Source organism: Dunckerocampus dactyliophorus, chromosome 14 (genome assembly GCF_027744805.1).
Source record: "Dunckerocampus dactyliophorus isolate RoL2022-P2 chromosome 14, RoL_Ddac_1.1, whole genome shotgun sequence".
Classification (NCBI taxonomy): domain Eukaryota; kingdom Metazoa; phylum Chordata; class Actinopteri; order Syngnathiformes; family Syngnathidae; genus Dunckerocampus; species Dunckerocampus dactyliophorus.
The window spans coordinates 27035218-27050655 of NC_072832.1; the positions used below are offsets into that span (position 1 = coordinate 27035218).

The 15438-nt window shown below is 41.3% G+C and overlaps 1 protein-coding gene across 35 annotated transcripts in view; it reads left to right on the top strand.

Annotated features, from left to right (window-relative positions):
• kcnma1a (potassium large conductance calcium-activated channel, subfamily M, alpha member 1a) overlaps window positions 1-15438 on the top strand; it is a 264345-nt gene that overhangs the window by 136791 nt on the left and 112116 nt on the right. For all 35 annotated transcript variants that reach the window (XM_054799657.1, XM_054799671.1, XM_054799666.1 and 32 more), the window contains exons 4-5: window positions 2697-2790; window positions 4343-4454. In XM_054799657.1, coding sequence (XP_054655632.1) covers window positions 2697-2790; window positions 4343-4454 — 206 coding nt within the window. The remainder of the gene's footprint in view (window positions 1-2696; window positions 2791-4342; window positions 4455-15438) is intronic.

Genomic DNA, 15438 nt, shown 5'->3' on the forward strand with positions numbered 1-15438 from the left:
CACTGGACATGCACGGGAAGTTGACCATTTTGCCCCAAAGAGGCCATTTTGGGGTCATTTTGGCCGTTCGCAGGGTGTGCACAAAAACTCCAACTTGTCCAAGACAATTAGCCCGATTGCTGCTAAATTTGAACCAGCTATACCAGACACGTGCGCAATGCTCAATTTGGAAGCAATTCAGTTTTTCGTCGTTGTCTGCAGGCATGACACGGCATCAAGGTTTGTTGTGCCCTGTGATTGGCTGGCGATCAGTCCAGGGTGTACACCGCCTCTCCCCCGAAGTCAGCTGGGATAGGCTCCAGCATAACCCCGCCACCCTAATGAGGAGAAGCGACATAGGAAATGGATGGATGGATGGATGGATGGATGGATGGATGGATGGATGGATGGACAACTTCAACTAGTGGTGATGGAAAATCTAAAAAAGAAGTTTCCTTGGACATTGGCAAGGCTTTTACATCACCGTGAAGAGCAGAACATTTCTGTGGATGTACGCGTGACGGACAGCGGGAATTAGAAGTTGGATCATTCTCTCATAAACCTAAGTTGAAATCAAAGCCAAATACTGCACATGCACAGGAATTTGACCATTTTGTGCCGAAGAGGACAGTTTGGCCATTTGCAGGGCTTGCACACAAACTCAAACTCGTCCAACATAATTTGTCTCATTGCTACTAAATGTGAACCAGGTGTACCAGACACATGCGCAATGCTAAATTTAGAAGCAAATCAACTTTCGTCATTGTCTGCTGCCTTGACAAGGCCTCAAGGTCTGATGACTCTCGATGAACCACGAAACTTGAATAACTCATTCTCGTTTTTTTGTGAGTCACAATGCCAACTAGTGGTGAAAGAAATGTTAAAAAACAGAATTTCCTTGGACATTGGCAAGACTTGGACATCATTTCAAAGAGCAGAACAATCCTAAGGACATGCGGGAGAAGAACAGCAGGATTTAAGAGGTTGGATCATCCTTTCGGAGCGATATGCCCTCTCTGGCATGACACTCCGCTACTTCTGGAGATCATTACGCAGTAAATTCAATCATGAATGTCTCACTGCGTCCCTGCCACAGGGTTCCATACATACAGTACAGTCAGTACTTCAGTGTTCCACTACAACAAATGAGATTGTGTAGTTTTGTCGTGCCCGCCAGTCAATCTGCACATTCCCAAAGGTCGCATTTATCCCAGTAAGCCATGATGCATATTCATGATATTCCGACGAGAGGGAGGATTTCCCCTTTCCGAAGGAGCAAATGATTATAGGCACATGTCCAAGTGATGAATGGGGTGGTTACTGCCTGTGATTGCTTTTTGCCCCCCTCGTTAATGGTTCATCATCACAGGGTAAACATGAAAATGGATATTATGACAGGCCGGGCACAAAAACCCCCAAAACATCTGGTTAGCTGCTGCTAGCTCCTCTCAAACGGAGATGATGCAGTGTATTTTGCAGAGTGGAGCATCTGTCATATCAAGGGATATCTCTGTTGGTTTAAAAGATGCCTTGTAAGGTGTTTTAAGCGGGGGAATCTTGCCAGATGGCCTCAACTTTAACTCATTCAATCTCAGCCGTTTTTCACAAGACAGTCCTATCAGTGCTGGCCATTTTAGACGGTTTGGACTGGTCTTTCAAGGCACACAGAATATTGTGTTCTAAGGCTATGTAAACATGGAACCTACCAAAAGAAGGAGTTCTTTAGTAGTCAGCAGTAGAACGTAGGTAAGTTTCAGGAAAATATCAGTTCCTAACGAGAAAAAGGAGAAAACCAGCTTTTTGTGAAAAGATACATTCCAAGCATAACTTTCACTTTGACACAAATATGTTTTACTTTTGTGACAGCTGAAATATCTAAACAACTATACCAACATAAACAACACAAAAAGGGTTGTTTTACATCAAAATAGCAATTTATTTACAAATATAACACCATGAACTATTTACAATTTTCACATTTGGAACTGAACTATGTGTGCACGTGTGTGCGTGTGCATGCGTTAAAATGTCCCCACAACACGTAACCTTCTGTACGTTACAGTCGTCCACGCTCTCTTACTTCCTCCTTCCTGTCATGTGTTTTTGCCAAGCTCTTATCTGTCTGCCACCTTGTGGCCGTTTTTATGGCTTAAAATTGCTCATTCGTGGGGAGTTGCGTCATCACCTCTTTTTCCTCTAGTGCAAAAAAAAATGTGGGAGACATTGTTGGGATCGGGCGTTCGGGTTTATAAAAATGTATAACTACGTCTTTGGTTTTGAATGCGTTCATATGCGTCGGGCCCTCGACAACCATATAAGCAACAAAAAAAACACCATGCCTCAAATAACCATGATGCATTCTATTCCTTTTTGTAACACACAAGTACCCATGCGATGCGTTCATTCAAGCATGTGTAAAAATAAACACCGTCTCTAAAACACCGTACATCGAATAAACACACATAAACACACACCCCTGGCCACCGTATGACAAAACATATGTTCCCAAAATAACAGCTAAATCTAGATGACTTTGGATAGAGTCCAATTTCTTGATAAGGGAGAACATACTGTACACACAAACATACACCTCTTATAGACATTTTCACCCTTAGCAGTCCGCACTGCAAGTGTGTGTTTTTATCATAAAGAAAGAAAGGAGGCGCTGATGAGAATCATCCTTGAGTCTTGTGCTCATGTCTTTTTCTATCTTCCAGCCCTATAGAATCCTGCCAGAACTTCTACAAAGACTTCACGTTACAGATCGACATGGCCTTCAACGTCTTCTTCCTGCTGTATTTCGGTCTGCGGGTAAGCTGTGCTTGCATGATTGCATGAAGGCTCTGGCATCAAAAGAAATACAGTGGAACCTCGTTGAGCGTCATGAACCTGTTCTATCCATTACATATATATTTTTGAATGCATCTAAATGAGGAATGACAGGGATAATTTAACATTTAAGCTTCGAAGACGTGATTGTTGCCAAAGACACGATGTTGCAGCGAGATCAACAGAGACACCACCTTCCTGTTTTGCCATCAGTTGTTTCTTGAATTCAGTAGCGTTTCTCACCTGCTTTTCTGCATGACCACGCCTGCAAAATAAGCCAAAATGAAGCCAAAAAAAGTTGCAAGTGGCAGCATTTTGATAAAGCAGGCGAGGAACACTATTCAATTCATGAAATAACTCATAGCAAAACAAGAAGGTGGTGTCTGTTGATCTCGCTGCAACAATTATGTTGTCAGTGAAAGTAAAAGTAGCTGTTAATTCATTCCAAGTAACGTATTCATTGAGGTCATTTACATCAGGGGTGTCCAAACCTTTTCCAGCGAAAAACTTTGCCACTTTGATATTTTGTAAAGCAACACATGTACTGTAGATATGCGAAGAGGTTCTGTACACTCCTAAGCAAAGTTTCAAAAGGCAAAAAGAAGAAACGGGAGTGAGACAAAAAAGCAATTTATTGCACAGAAGCATTAAAAGGGAAATAGACTGGTCATCAAAAGTTGAAGAGCGCAGCCTTTAAAAGGCACAATCTTGACAAAAATGTGGATTGAAAGTGATTTAGTGTCAGGTGTCACACTGTCATGATGTCTTGATGGCAAAGGCAAAAAAGCTTTCTGTCTTTGAAGGCGGTGGGACTGTTGAGCTGCATAACGCGCCATTGCAGCTGAGGTTGGACGCAGTAAGACAGACGTTTCAAACTTCTTCAGACATCCTGAGGCTGATGGAACAAAAAAGTCAAGTGGTAGACCCCCCAAAAAAATGAGCCGGAGGACCCCATTGGCTGTCGATCAAGACACGGCACCAAGACTGTGCCATGGGCCAATAGAGAAACACATTGGACACCTGATTTAAATGTTTTTTTTACTACTATCTGTGTAATAATTTGATGCGCTCAAACGTCAAGAAGCGACACCAACCAATCATGTTGTCTTGTTGAAAAAGAGGAGATAATGCTGCACATTTCATATGACACAAACCCAAAAGCTGGGGAGGGGGCGCATTCTCCTGCATTGCAAACACCAAACGTCGGCAGCTCTGCCCTGGAACAGATGAATTCCATTTGTTATTTCCTGTGGGAAAATTGCTTTTGAAGTGATTGTTTCCGACCTGTAAGCGTCGACTGTTCTTATGTAAAGCACATGAAGTTGCTTTTGTGTGTTTATTAACGCTTTAATGCACAAGAATTTGTCACATTTTGATGATATGTATGCACAGGCTGCATCTACAATGTCAGCATGTCTGTCTTCCTCCGGCTCGTCCTAAACAACCCCCCACCGCACCCCTTCTCCACCTCTGGCCTGATTCGGCAAGCAGGAGTCACTGCGTGCTGTTGCTAATGTTGGCGTTTTGGTTTCAGTTCATAGCAGCCAACGACAAGCTGTGGTTCTGGCTGGAGGTCAACTCGGTGGTGGACTTCTTCACCGTCCCTCCCGTGTTTGTCTCCGTCTACCTAAACCGAAGCTGGCTGGGTGAGTTTGCGTATCTCCATCGGTTTCTCTCTCCATTGCAATTGTTTCTTTTTCCCCCTCCCACTCGCCACGCAAGCATCCTACCGACCGCTCGTCTTTTCTCCCATTTCCCTGTTTGCCCTCAATCTTTACCTGTCAAGTCTCCTTTTTATCACGGCCGCTCTCGGCCCCATTCCTCTGGTTCCCCATTACTGGGACTGTGTCTCGGGGGCTGTCTGGCTCGGGGGCTGCAGTCATCTTTGCCTCATCATGGAAAGTGACAGGGCTCGGTTCCTTTGATATTTCAAGGGGTGGATGGGCTAATGGGGAGGAGTGACTCACAATGTGTTTGCTTCTTGCTTTTTTGCAAAAACACCTAAAATACCTCACAGCGATCCATCGCTGCTATTTGATGTATTTGGGAAATCAAGTTTGGCTGGGAATACACTGAAGTATACAAAGAGTTCATTTGCAACAGCATTTTTATCATTTTTGTCTGTGATGCAGTTCATAATTTCTTCATAATTATTATACGCATATACACGTCTATTAATACTCAATGACTCATTTCATTTAATCAAAACATATTTTTATTTAATCATCAAATCTAATTATTTATTTTTCATAAATGTTATTAATATGTCTTTTTATACAAGTAAAGACCTTCCCTCCAATAAGTGTCTAACCCTTAATAGACGCCTGGTCCTTTTTGCAGTTGAGTAAGCACCACCCCACCACCATATAAGGATATACAGTATTATGAAAAAAAGTTTTTGTTTTGTTTTTTTACTAATAAATGCCCCCCCTCGGATAAATACATTTCCTTTGATAGATGATCGATCTTCTCTGCAGTTGCGTAAATAAGCACTCACCCCCCAACTACCAAATAAGCAAATGCGGAATTATGAAAGTGTGTTTTTGTACAAATAAAGGCCTCCCCCCTAAGAAAGAACTACCCCTTAACACAAACCTGGTCTACTCTGAATGTTGCAGTTTTGTATGCTACTGCTATATATACCATTATTATGCATAGCTACTATATGAAGAAAATGTGTTTTTGTAAAATGATACAAATAAAGGCCTCCCCTCGAATAAACGCCTATCCCTTAATAGACACCCAGGTCTCCTCTGCACTTTGCAGTTTTGTATACTACTGCTAGCTAATATATGAAGAAAATATGTTTTTTAAAAATGATCCAAATGAAGGCCCCCCCCCTCGAATAAATGCCTATCCCTTAATACACACCTGGTCTTTGCTGTACATTGCAGTTTTGCGTACTATACTACTATATATAGCTGCTATATGAAGAAAATATGGTTTTGTAAAATTAGATAAATAAATGTCTCCTGTCGATTAAATACCTATCCCTCTATAGACGATTGGTTTTCTATGCAGTTGAGTAAATAAGCAACCCCCCAACCACCAAATAAGGAAACATGTCTTCATAGAAATGTGTTTTTGTACAAATAAAGACCTCCCCTCTAATAAACGCCTCTCCCAGTCTCTCTGCACTCTGCAGTTTTGTAAATAAGCTCCAGCTACTATATGAAGGAAATGTGGTATTGTACTAATAAAGGCCTCCCATCGAATAAATACCTATCCCTTAAGTGGCAATTGGTGTTCTCTGCAGACGCGTAAATAATCACCTCCCCAACCACCAAATATGTCTTTATAAAAATGTTTTTTGTACAAATAAAGACCTCCCCTCTAATAAATGGCTTACTTCTGATAGATTTCTAGCTCACAGTGATCCATTACTGATATTTTATTCATAAGTAGAAGTGATAGTGCCTCTCACACGCACACGCAGACACGCACACGCACGCATGCACACGCACGCACACGCACGCACACGCACGCACACGCACGCACACATATGAGAGGTAGTCTTGCATGAGCAGCCTGGAAACACCCTAACCTGTATTACATAACCACCCACTTTTATCTGGGAGTTGAGAGCATTGTGACCTAAGTTCGGCTGCCGTATAAAAGCTTTCTGTCTTGCTCGGGTGCACAGCTCCTCTGCTTTTAATACCGTGAATAATACGCTACCTCCAGACCTCGGCTAACTGGTGCACGTGAACAGAGGCCGTGACGAATGCGCTGCCACAGTATAAGCAAGTGAGGTGTTTATCTCAGCAATAAAGTCATTTCTTTCATAAGCGATACAAGGTGATCAGATCCAATAGAGGAGACAAAGCCTCTGCAGTTTGATGAGCACGGTCAGAAAGGCGTTCATTGAGAAAAATGTTCATTGTTGTGCTTCGTAAATAAAAGACAGGCGAGCGCAAGGCTGAAAAGTCAGCATAAACATGTTAGTCGGCACACTTTTTTCACCACAGCGCCATCTGGTGGATCCTGTGGCTCACTGCCCCACTTGGTGCCAATTCAATTCAGTTAATACCTTTCATTATAGTCGTATCCTTCTTGGCCTATTAGATATTCTTGATGTGGTTTTTAAGCAATCTGGTGAGCAAATTAACCAATCAAAACAATATCAGATTTGTGTGTAGTTGCTACCCAAAACAGCAGCACCTACCAACATATGTAAAAGTCACCAAGACATCACTCACATGTTTCCTGTGTGGTCTTAAAGGTACTTTACGACCATACATTCCAGTTGCCTGGCATCCATTTTTATGTTCCTCAATATCAAATTTGTTCTGCCCAGTCTTCCTCTGTCCATCTCTCCTAATGTCTTACTGTTTCTCTCCATTTTCTTTTGTCTTAAAATACACTTACTTTTACTAGCTCTGCATTTAACACAGTCAAGCCCCACAAACTCACAAATAAGCTCCTCACACTTGGCCTGTCACCCTCCCTCTGTAACTGGGTGTTTAACTTTCTACCAGGCAGGCCCCAGTCAGTCAGAGTCCACAATCGCACATCCAGCTCAAGAATTGTGAGCACTGGGACCCCACAGGGGTGTGTGCTGAGTCCGCTCCTCTACACGCTCTTCACCTACGATTGCGTGGCCTCCCAGAACAACACCAGCATCATTAAATTTGCGGATGACACTACAGTCATCGGACTGATCACTGGTGGTGTTGAAACGTCATACAGAAGAGAGGTGGCGGACCTCATAGCTTGGTGTCATGATAACAATCTCCTTCTCAATACAGATAAGACTAAAGAGATGATCATCGACCCAAGAACAAGGGAAAAGGAGCCGCATAGACCCCTGTTTATTGATGAGACTGAGGTGGAGAGGGTGAAAACCTTCAGGTTCCTTGGCACACACATCAGCGAGGACCTCACCTGGTCTCACAACACCCAACAAATTCTGAAGAAGTCCCAAAGGAGACTGTACTTCCTGAGAAGACTGAGGAAATTTGGCATGTCCACCACAATCCTGAGTTGCTTCTACAGATGCACTATGGAAAGTGTCCTTACCGCCTCCATCACTGTTTGGTACGGTAACTGTACAACACGTGATAGGAAGGCACTCCAGCGGGTGATCAAGACCTCACAGAACATTGTTGGGGCAGCCCTCCCCTCACTGCAAGACATTTATAAAACTAGAGTCCTACGAAGAACACACAACCTCATCAAGGACAGCACACATCCACAACACTCACTATTCACACTCCTACCGTCAGGCAGACGCTACAGGAGTTTGAAGTCCAGGACCACAAGGCTGGCAAACAGCTTTTACCCACAGGCCATCAGGCTTCTCAACGAAGCACTCACACGCCGCACGCAACACACGCACACACTCATAGCACTTTATTTATTTATTTATTTGTATATTTATTTGTATTAATGTCTCTTCTGTTGTTGTTGCTTAATTTATTGGTATTTATGTTTCTTATGTTCTTATTCATTTTCTTGTGGTTTTCTTTCTTTTTTGGGAGAATGAACAGAAAAAGAATTTCATTGCATAGCAGAACCACCAGTTTTACTGTCCATATGACAATAAAACTCTTGAATCTTGAATCTTGACATGTATTCAATAAATACACTACTAGTCAAGGTTTTGGAGGCACTTTGTCATGCTGTTGAATGACAAAGTGTATCCAAACTTTTGACTGGTAATGTCTGCACAATAGAGATGCACAATATCTTTTTTTTTCCAAATCTTCTCAACACCGATAAGTTGTTTATATCTACTTTTTAAATTTAGATTTTACTGTAGTTTGTGCACACGTGAAGGTAAGAACAAATTAGGATTCGTTGATTAGTCCTAATGAAATATGATGACATCACTACTACCACATCACTACTAGCAGGACAACCAGAGTATCGAGCAGGAGGGAGCCACCTGCTGTGGCCCAGCAAGGTGCACTGTATTTGGGCACACGCCCCGAGCAGCCGGTGTGACACCACGGAGGTCTCTGGCAGACCTTTTGCACTTTTCAAACACCACGGTGCTTTCAGGTGGCTAATGAGGTTTTTTGTGTGCTCAATGTTTTTTTTTTTCTCCCCTCATCATCACATCCCCGCATGTGGTACAACTAGCATGTGAAATGTCATCCCCGGAAAGTGAATGTTTGTTTACACGTGAGCTCAGGGGGCTGTCACAGGAACGCTTGAGGAACCTGCACCGTACGGTGAAAATTGTAGAGTAAATTAGTAAATAGTTCATTGTGTTATATTTGTAAATAAATTGTTATTTTGAGGTAAAACCACCCCTGTTTGTGTTTATGTTGGCCATGTGCACTCATTCAAGGCCAAAGATGTATTTATACGTTTTTATAATCCTGTTTTTTTGTGCGAGAGGCAACTGCAGAAGGTCATGCATTGTAGGGAAATTTTAACGCATGCACACACACACACACACACACACACACACACACACACACACACACACACACACACGCACACGTGTACACGCGTGCACACACTTAGTTCAGTTGCAAATGTGAAACTTTTTGTTTCTGATGAAAGACGGGAGTGTAATGTTTCTTTTGGTAGGTTCCATGTTTATGTAACCATAGAACACAATATTCTGTGTGCTTTGAAAGATCGGTCAAAATGGTCTAAAATGGCCGCTACTGAAGGGGTTGTCGTTTGAAAAATGTCTGGGATTGAATGAGTTAATAGATGCCTGATCCTCTCTGCAGTTGAGTAAATGAGGGAATTATACGTACATGTTTGACTTCAAAGCCTTAATCATGAAGCCAGGACGTAAGTGTGTAAATAATATATTTTTTGACCCGAGTCACGCAATTTGCGTGTAAAAATGACGCTGACAAAGCCTGATGAGGGTTTCTCCGGACTAATGAATCCCAGCAGGAATGAAGTTACGAGGAGAATTGGACACGGTCAAGTAATCCTGCGTCCCCGTGCCCGTGATGCAAGGTGTCCTCATCTTCCTCCCACCAAAATCACCGACACGGGCCCCTGATAAGGGTGATGAAAGATGTTGAAATGGCGGCCTGGCTTCTGCTTGGCATTCTGCACAGAAGAGTAATCACCTGTCCTGAATGTGGGCCTGGAAAAAGATAGCTGGGACTGCTAGCTGCTGGTATCCTGGGTAAATGAGCGGAATTGTGCGTGTTTATGATGATTACTATAACCACGGTAACTCAACCCCTACTGGCACACGAGTGCAAGTGTGTGTTTACAGGTGGTAATAATTGCCACATGCCACAGGCTTCATAAACCCATGCAAAGTATCACTTGTGACATGAGCAGTATGCATACCTGGCTGGGCAAAACCAACCAGGCCATCCCACTCATTTCCTGTTATGCACGCTGTGATGACTTTGGACAGGAGCTGTGATTAATAATGTACGGGCCTTGTGTCGTGCGGAATTCCAGATGCACAATAGACCACATTAGATTCCAGCGGGAGGGGCCTAATGTTTCTTGATTGATTGATTGTTTTAGTTGTTTTACTAACAATCAATGGATGCATCTGTAATTCATTTAATGAGCATCCAGCCAGCCCTGCACTCAGTACAGCAACACACCAATGCTTATTATGACATAGTTTAACAGGGGACAGAGAAATTAATCTCCTTTAACCGATTATTAACGGGCGTTGCTCTCAAGGGAGGGGATTAGCATATGCTAGGATGTGACTCTCCATCGCTGTTCCACATTTTTATTTATTCACACTCACTGCTGGTTTGGACGTGTTTCTTGAAACAGAATCCATGCATTCATCGTCATCTTATTCAGCGATGCAGCCTTCTACCGCCGCCCGGTGGTGCTTAAAAGTACTGCTGGTCTTTTCTGCAAGGGAGTACCTGGCATTGCGCGTGCATACGGGGATTAAGGCCTTTCAGTCGCTGGCAGGAACCCCCCACCATGTATATTTAGGTTAGACATACAAGTTTACATGCAGCTTAAGCTGATTTGCTGAAGCCAGCTGCTTTTTCCCCTACGTTATATCATACATACGCCATACTTTCTTTCAGGGCTGGGTTACATCAAACGAGTATTCAGACGAAAGAAAAGCAAAAAATGCATGGGGGCCATGTTGATATTTTAATTATTTTTTTTTTATTTTGTAAATTATTATTGGTATCAGCATTTCAGCTTTTTTTTTGCCTTTTTTCCTCATTTTTTACAATTAATTTATTCACGCATTTGTTTTTGTTTAATCTTATTTCTACATTGTGCCCAGCAGCTTGTTTTTATTGGCATTCTAAAAATGTCATTTAACAAGAAAACTAAAACATAAACGCCAACAACAGCAAAAATGGAAAAATCAACAGTAATTTCACAAGAATGAAGTCTAAATGTTGAGAGGAGAAAGTCAGGAGAGACAAACAAAACAACAAATAAAGTTGTAATTTTTGGGAAATTTGCGGAAATAAAGCTACCATGGTACAAGAATCAAGTCTAAAAATGATGGCAATAAATAAATGTAATTATGAAAGGAAGCTGAAATAGTTTGGAAAAAAAGCATGAATGGAAAAAAACAGCTGTAATTTTACGAGAATAAAAAAGTATTCAGAGAAACAAAGTTGTCACATAACAAGAAAAAGTCATAATTTTACAACAATATTTTTGTGCAGAGGGATGAGGATAAATAAAAAAAAATGTTGCATAACTTGAAATATCAAAGAAGAAGGACGTCGTAATGTTATGAGAGACAAACAAAACAACGAATAAAGTTTTCATTTTTGGAAAGGTTGCAGAAAAAAAAGTTATGCCACATGAATAAAGTCCAAATATTATGGCAATAAAGTTATCATTACCAGAAGACACTTTATAAGCGGGAAATTGAAATATTTGGGGGGGGGAGACAGCAGAAATGGGAAAAAAATGTAATTTTACAAGAATAAAACCCAAATATTAAGAGAAAAAAAGTTGTAATGTAACGAGAAAAAGTCATAATTTTATGATGTGACGTCATATTATGTGCCGTAACGTGTCGAGGTCAAATATTTTTGTTGCATAAAATTGAAATAACAAAGAAGAAAGACTTTTTTTAGAAGTCAAAACAGCAAATAAAATGTAATGTTGCAAAGGTTGTGGAAAAAAAGCATATACTGTTCGAAGAAAATGGAAATAAAACCCCAGCAGAAATGGAAAAAACAAGAAGGAAGTTGAAATAGTTGGGGTGGGGGAACCCCAACAAGATCAGAAATAGAAAAACCGGCTGTAGTTTTCCAAGAAGGAAGACTAAATTTAAAGAGAAAAAGTTGTACAATACGAGAACAAAAGTTGCAGTTTTACGGGAAAGCCGCAATATTATGAAAAAAAAAAACAAAATAGAGTTGTAATTTTTGGAAAATTACGTTGGGTAAAAAGTGAAAATATTATGAAAATAAAGTCAATATTACACAAAGTTGAAATATTTAGGAAAAAACAGCAAAAATCAACAGACTATTTCATATAATATCGAAATAAAACAAAGTATTTTTTTCAGGCTTTCGAGTTATTAAATGCTGGCTGCTCTTATGCATTTAAACAATATATTTAGCACATTTCACACCCAAAACATAATATTCTTAATTCTTCTAAAGCTCCATAGCGGGTAAATCTTGTTGCTAAATGGTTTGATGAATGATTTGTACCTGCTAAGAAGATGCTTGATTCCAATGTGAATGACAGTGTGAGGGTGTGTTGGTGCAGCATGGCGTCATCTAATCCTGCCAGGGTATAATCCCAGATGAAGCGTCCCGCAGACCGCTGATTGAGAAAAGGCCCAGGCGGGGTGTGGGTGGTGTGGGTGGGAGTCGGGGGCTGCCAGGACATGAGCTTGTGACTCGCAAAGCCTCAATGAAGCGACCGGAAAAGCCTTTTTTTTGTTTTTTTTTTTTTTTGAATGAGCATCTGGGCAACTGACACGTGTGTTCCACCCTCGTGTGTACAAGAGGCTTTGGCATGTGTGCCCAGGAGATTTGCCCCTCATACGTGCGCACGTGTTCCCAGGCACCGGGAAAACTCATTGAGATTTTTTTTGGTTTGTTTTCCCTCAGCATCTGCATAACACGTGTGAGGATGCTGCACCATCCACACGCACATTCAGGCTTTGTGGGCAAACATTTATTATGCTAACAATGCACCTTATGCACCTTTACCTCTGCTTGATTTACTCAGCGGCAGAGAGTAGCAGGCCTCTACCAGGGGTGATAACTTTTTTGTCTCTTACAAAAATATAATAAACTTCTGTAAATGAGGTAATGCACTATATATTGCAGTATGTTACGTATAAGGATAGATGTTATACAGCTGATTAAAAACAGAATTTTGTGTGCTAATGTTAGCATATTGGCATTTCAGCCATAAACTTACATAGACACTTAGCACTATCATGCTAGTTGTTAACATGTTAACAGTTAGCATGTTAGCCATTTTCATAGGCATAGGCTTACATAGACACACTACCATGCTGGGTGAAACCATGCTAATGTTAGCATGTTAACATTTTAGCCATTTTCATAGGCATAAAGTTTGTAGAAACTTAATGCGATTATGCTAAGTGTTAGCATGTTAACATTTTAGCCATTTTCATAGGCATAAACTTTGTAGAAACTTAATGCTATAGTGCTAAGTGGTAGCATGTTAACATTTTAGCCATTTTCATAGGCTTAAACTTATGGGTTAGGGTTAGGGTTAATGTTAGCATGTTAGCCATTTTCATAGGCATATACTTACATAGACACTTTGCGCTAATATGCTGGGCATTAGCATGCTAACAGTTAGCATGTTAACATTTTAGCCATGATCATAAGTATAAACTTTCATAGCCAATTGACACTATCATGCTGGGTGTTAGCATGCTAACAGTTATCATTTTATCCATGTTTCTGTTCATGGAATTCCCAGTATACTCACTACTTCCACATTCTTTAGCTAATTCCTACATTCACGCTAAAGTTCAGCACATTTTTACATCCTGTCAGTACAGCTTCCGCTATTCCAGCAATGGCTTCATCATCCACATTGCTACATTTCAACACATTTCTGCATTCATTTCGCAGTTCAGCATTCACCCGTTTGTGTAGTATAAGATCCGACTTACACCAAAACTGGACTTTCATTCTAAGATCGTAACTCGTACGCAACCTGAAAAGCGCGCGTGTAAAAGAGTATATCTGAGTACAGTACGGAGTGTATTTCTGTCAGCGTACGCCGCCACCCTTCCAGGAAATGATGTCATCATTTATTGCTGCTCCTTGTTCGTCTCTGTGGAAATCATGTCAACATGTCGCTGGGTTATTTCTATTGTTGTTTCCATTTTTAATCCCCGGCAAAGTTGTTTTTTCATTTGACAAAAAGGATTTTAAGCAAAGCTGTGCGTTGATGGGGGACAAAGCGTCGTGACGCTTGATGAAAGCGGAATTAGTTTGGGTGTTTGGGATTAAAAAAGGGAAGAAAAAAATCATAGGAGAGATGATATTTTGCTCCCAGGGACACAATCTCACAGACCAGATGAGACCAGCGGTACTGTCGTAGTTGAGTTCGGGCCGTCTTCCTCTTTGCGTCTTTGAAACATCCTTGAAATATCAAAGTTGGCTGGAGGAGAGAGGAAATCCTTGGACGGGCTTTTGGCCATGATACCTCCCAAGCTGCTTGTGTACCGGCGTACTCTCAGCGGGGTTCACTCGGACAACCTCCAGGAAACGAGTCGGCGGAAGAAGTCCTGCGGTGATCTTTTCCACAACGGCTACAGAGTGAGGCAGGGCCACCATGCTCAAGACGGAGCGGGAAGGCGGACTGGCGTGTCCCGTGCTTTCTGCAGCTCCTTACACCTCCTGTCCAAATGGGGTAAACATTTCTTTTCATTGGAGGGGTACACAGACCAGGCTTTCAGACCAGGCCTCGATTGCCATTAATTCGTGCTTCTCAGATAGTGGGGCGCCACTTTGCGCTTCCAATTCCGCGGCTTCACTCAATCACCTTTTGTTTTTTTTCCAAAAATATATTTAACTCATTCAATCACAGCCATTTTTCAAAAGACAACCCCTTCAAGCCGTCCATTTCAGACAATTTTGACTGATCTTTCAGGGCACGCAGAAGATTGTGTTGTATGGTTATATAAACACGGAACCTACCTAAAGAAACATTAGACCCTCATCTTTCATCACAAAAGAAAAGTTTGTTTCTACCTTTTTCCGTTCTTCAGTAATCAGCAGTAGAACATAGGCAAGTTTCAGGAAAATATCAGTTCCCAACTAAAAAAGAGAGAAAATCATCTTTTTGTGAAAAGATACATTTCAAGCATAACTTTTACTTTGACACAAATATTTGTTGCTTTTGTGACAGCTCAAATATTTAAACAACTATACCAACATAAACAACACGAAAAAGGCTTGTTTTACATCAAAATAACAATTTATTTACAAATATAACACCATGGACTATTTACAATTTTCACATTTGGAACTGAACTATGTGTGTGCACGCGTGTGTCTGCATGTGCATGCGTTAAAATTTCCATCCAATGCGTAACCTTCTGCACGCTACACTCCTCCACACTCTCTCACTTCGTCCTTCCTGTCACATGTGTTTTTTCAAATCAAATTCATATGCCGAACTCTTATCAAATGCACGTCTGCCACCTTGTGGCCGGTTTTATGCCTTAAAACTGCTCTGAAAGTG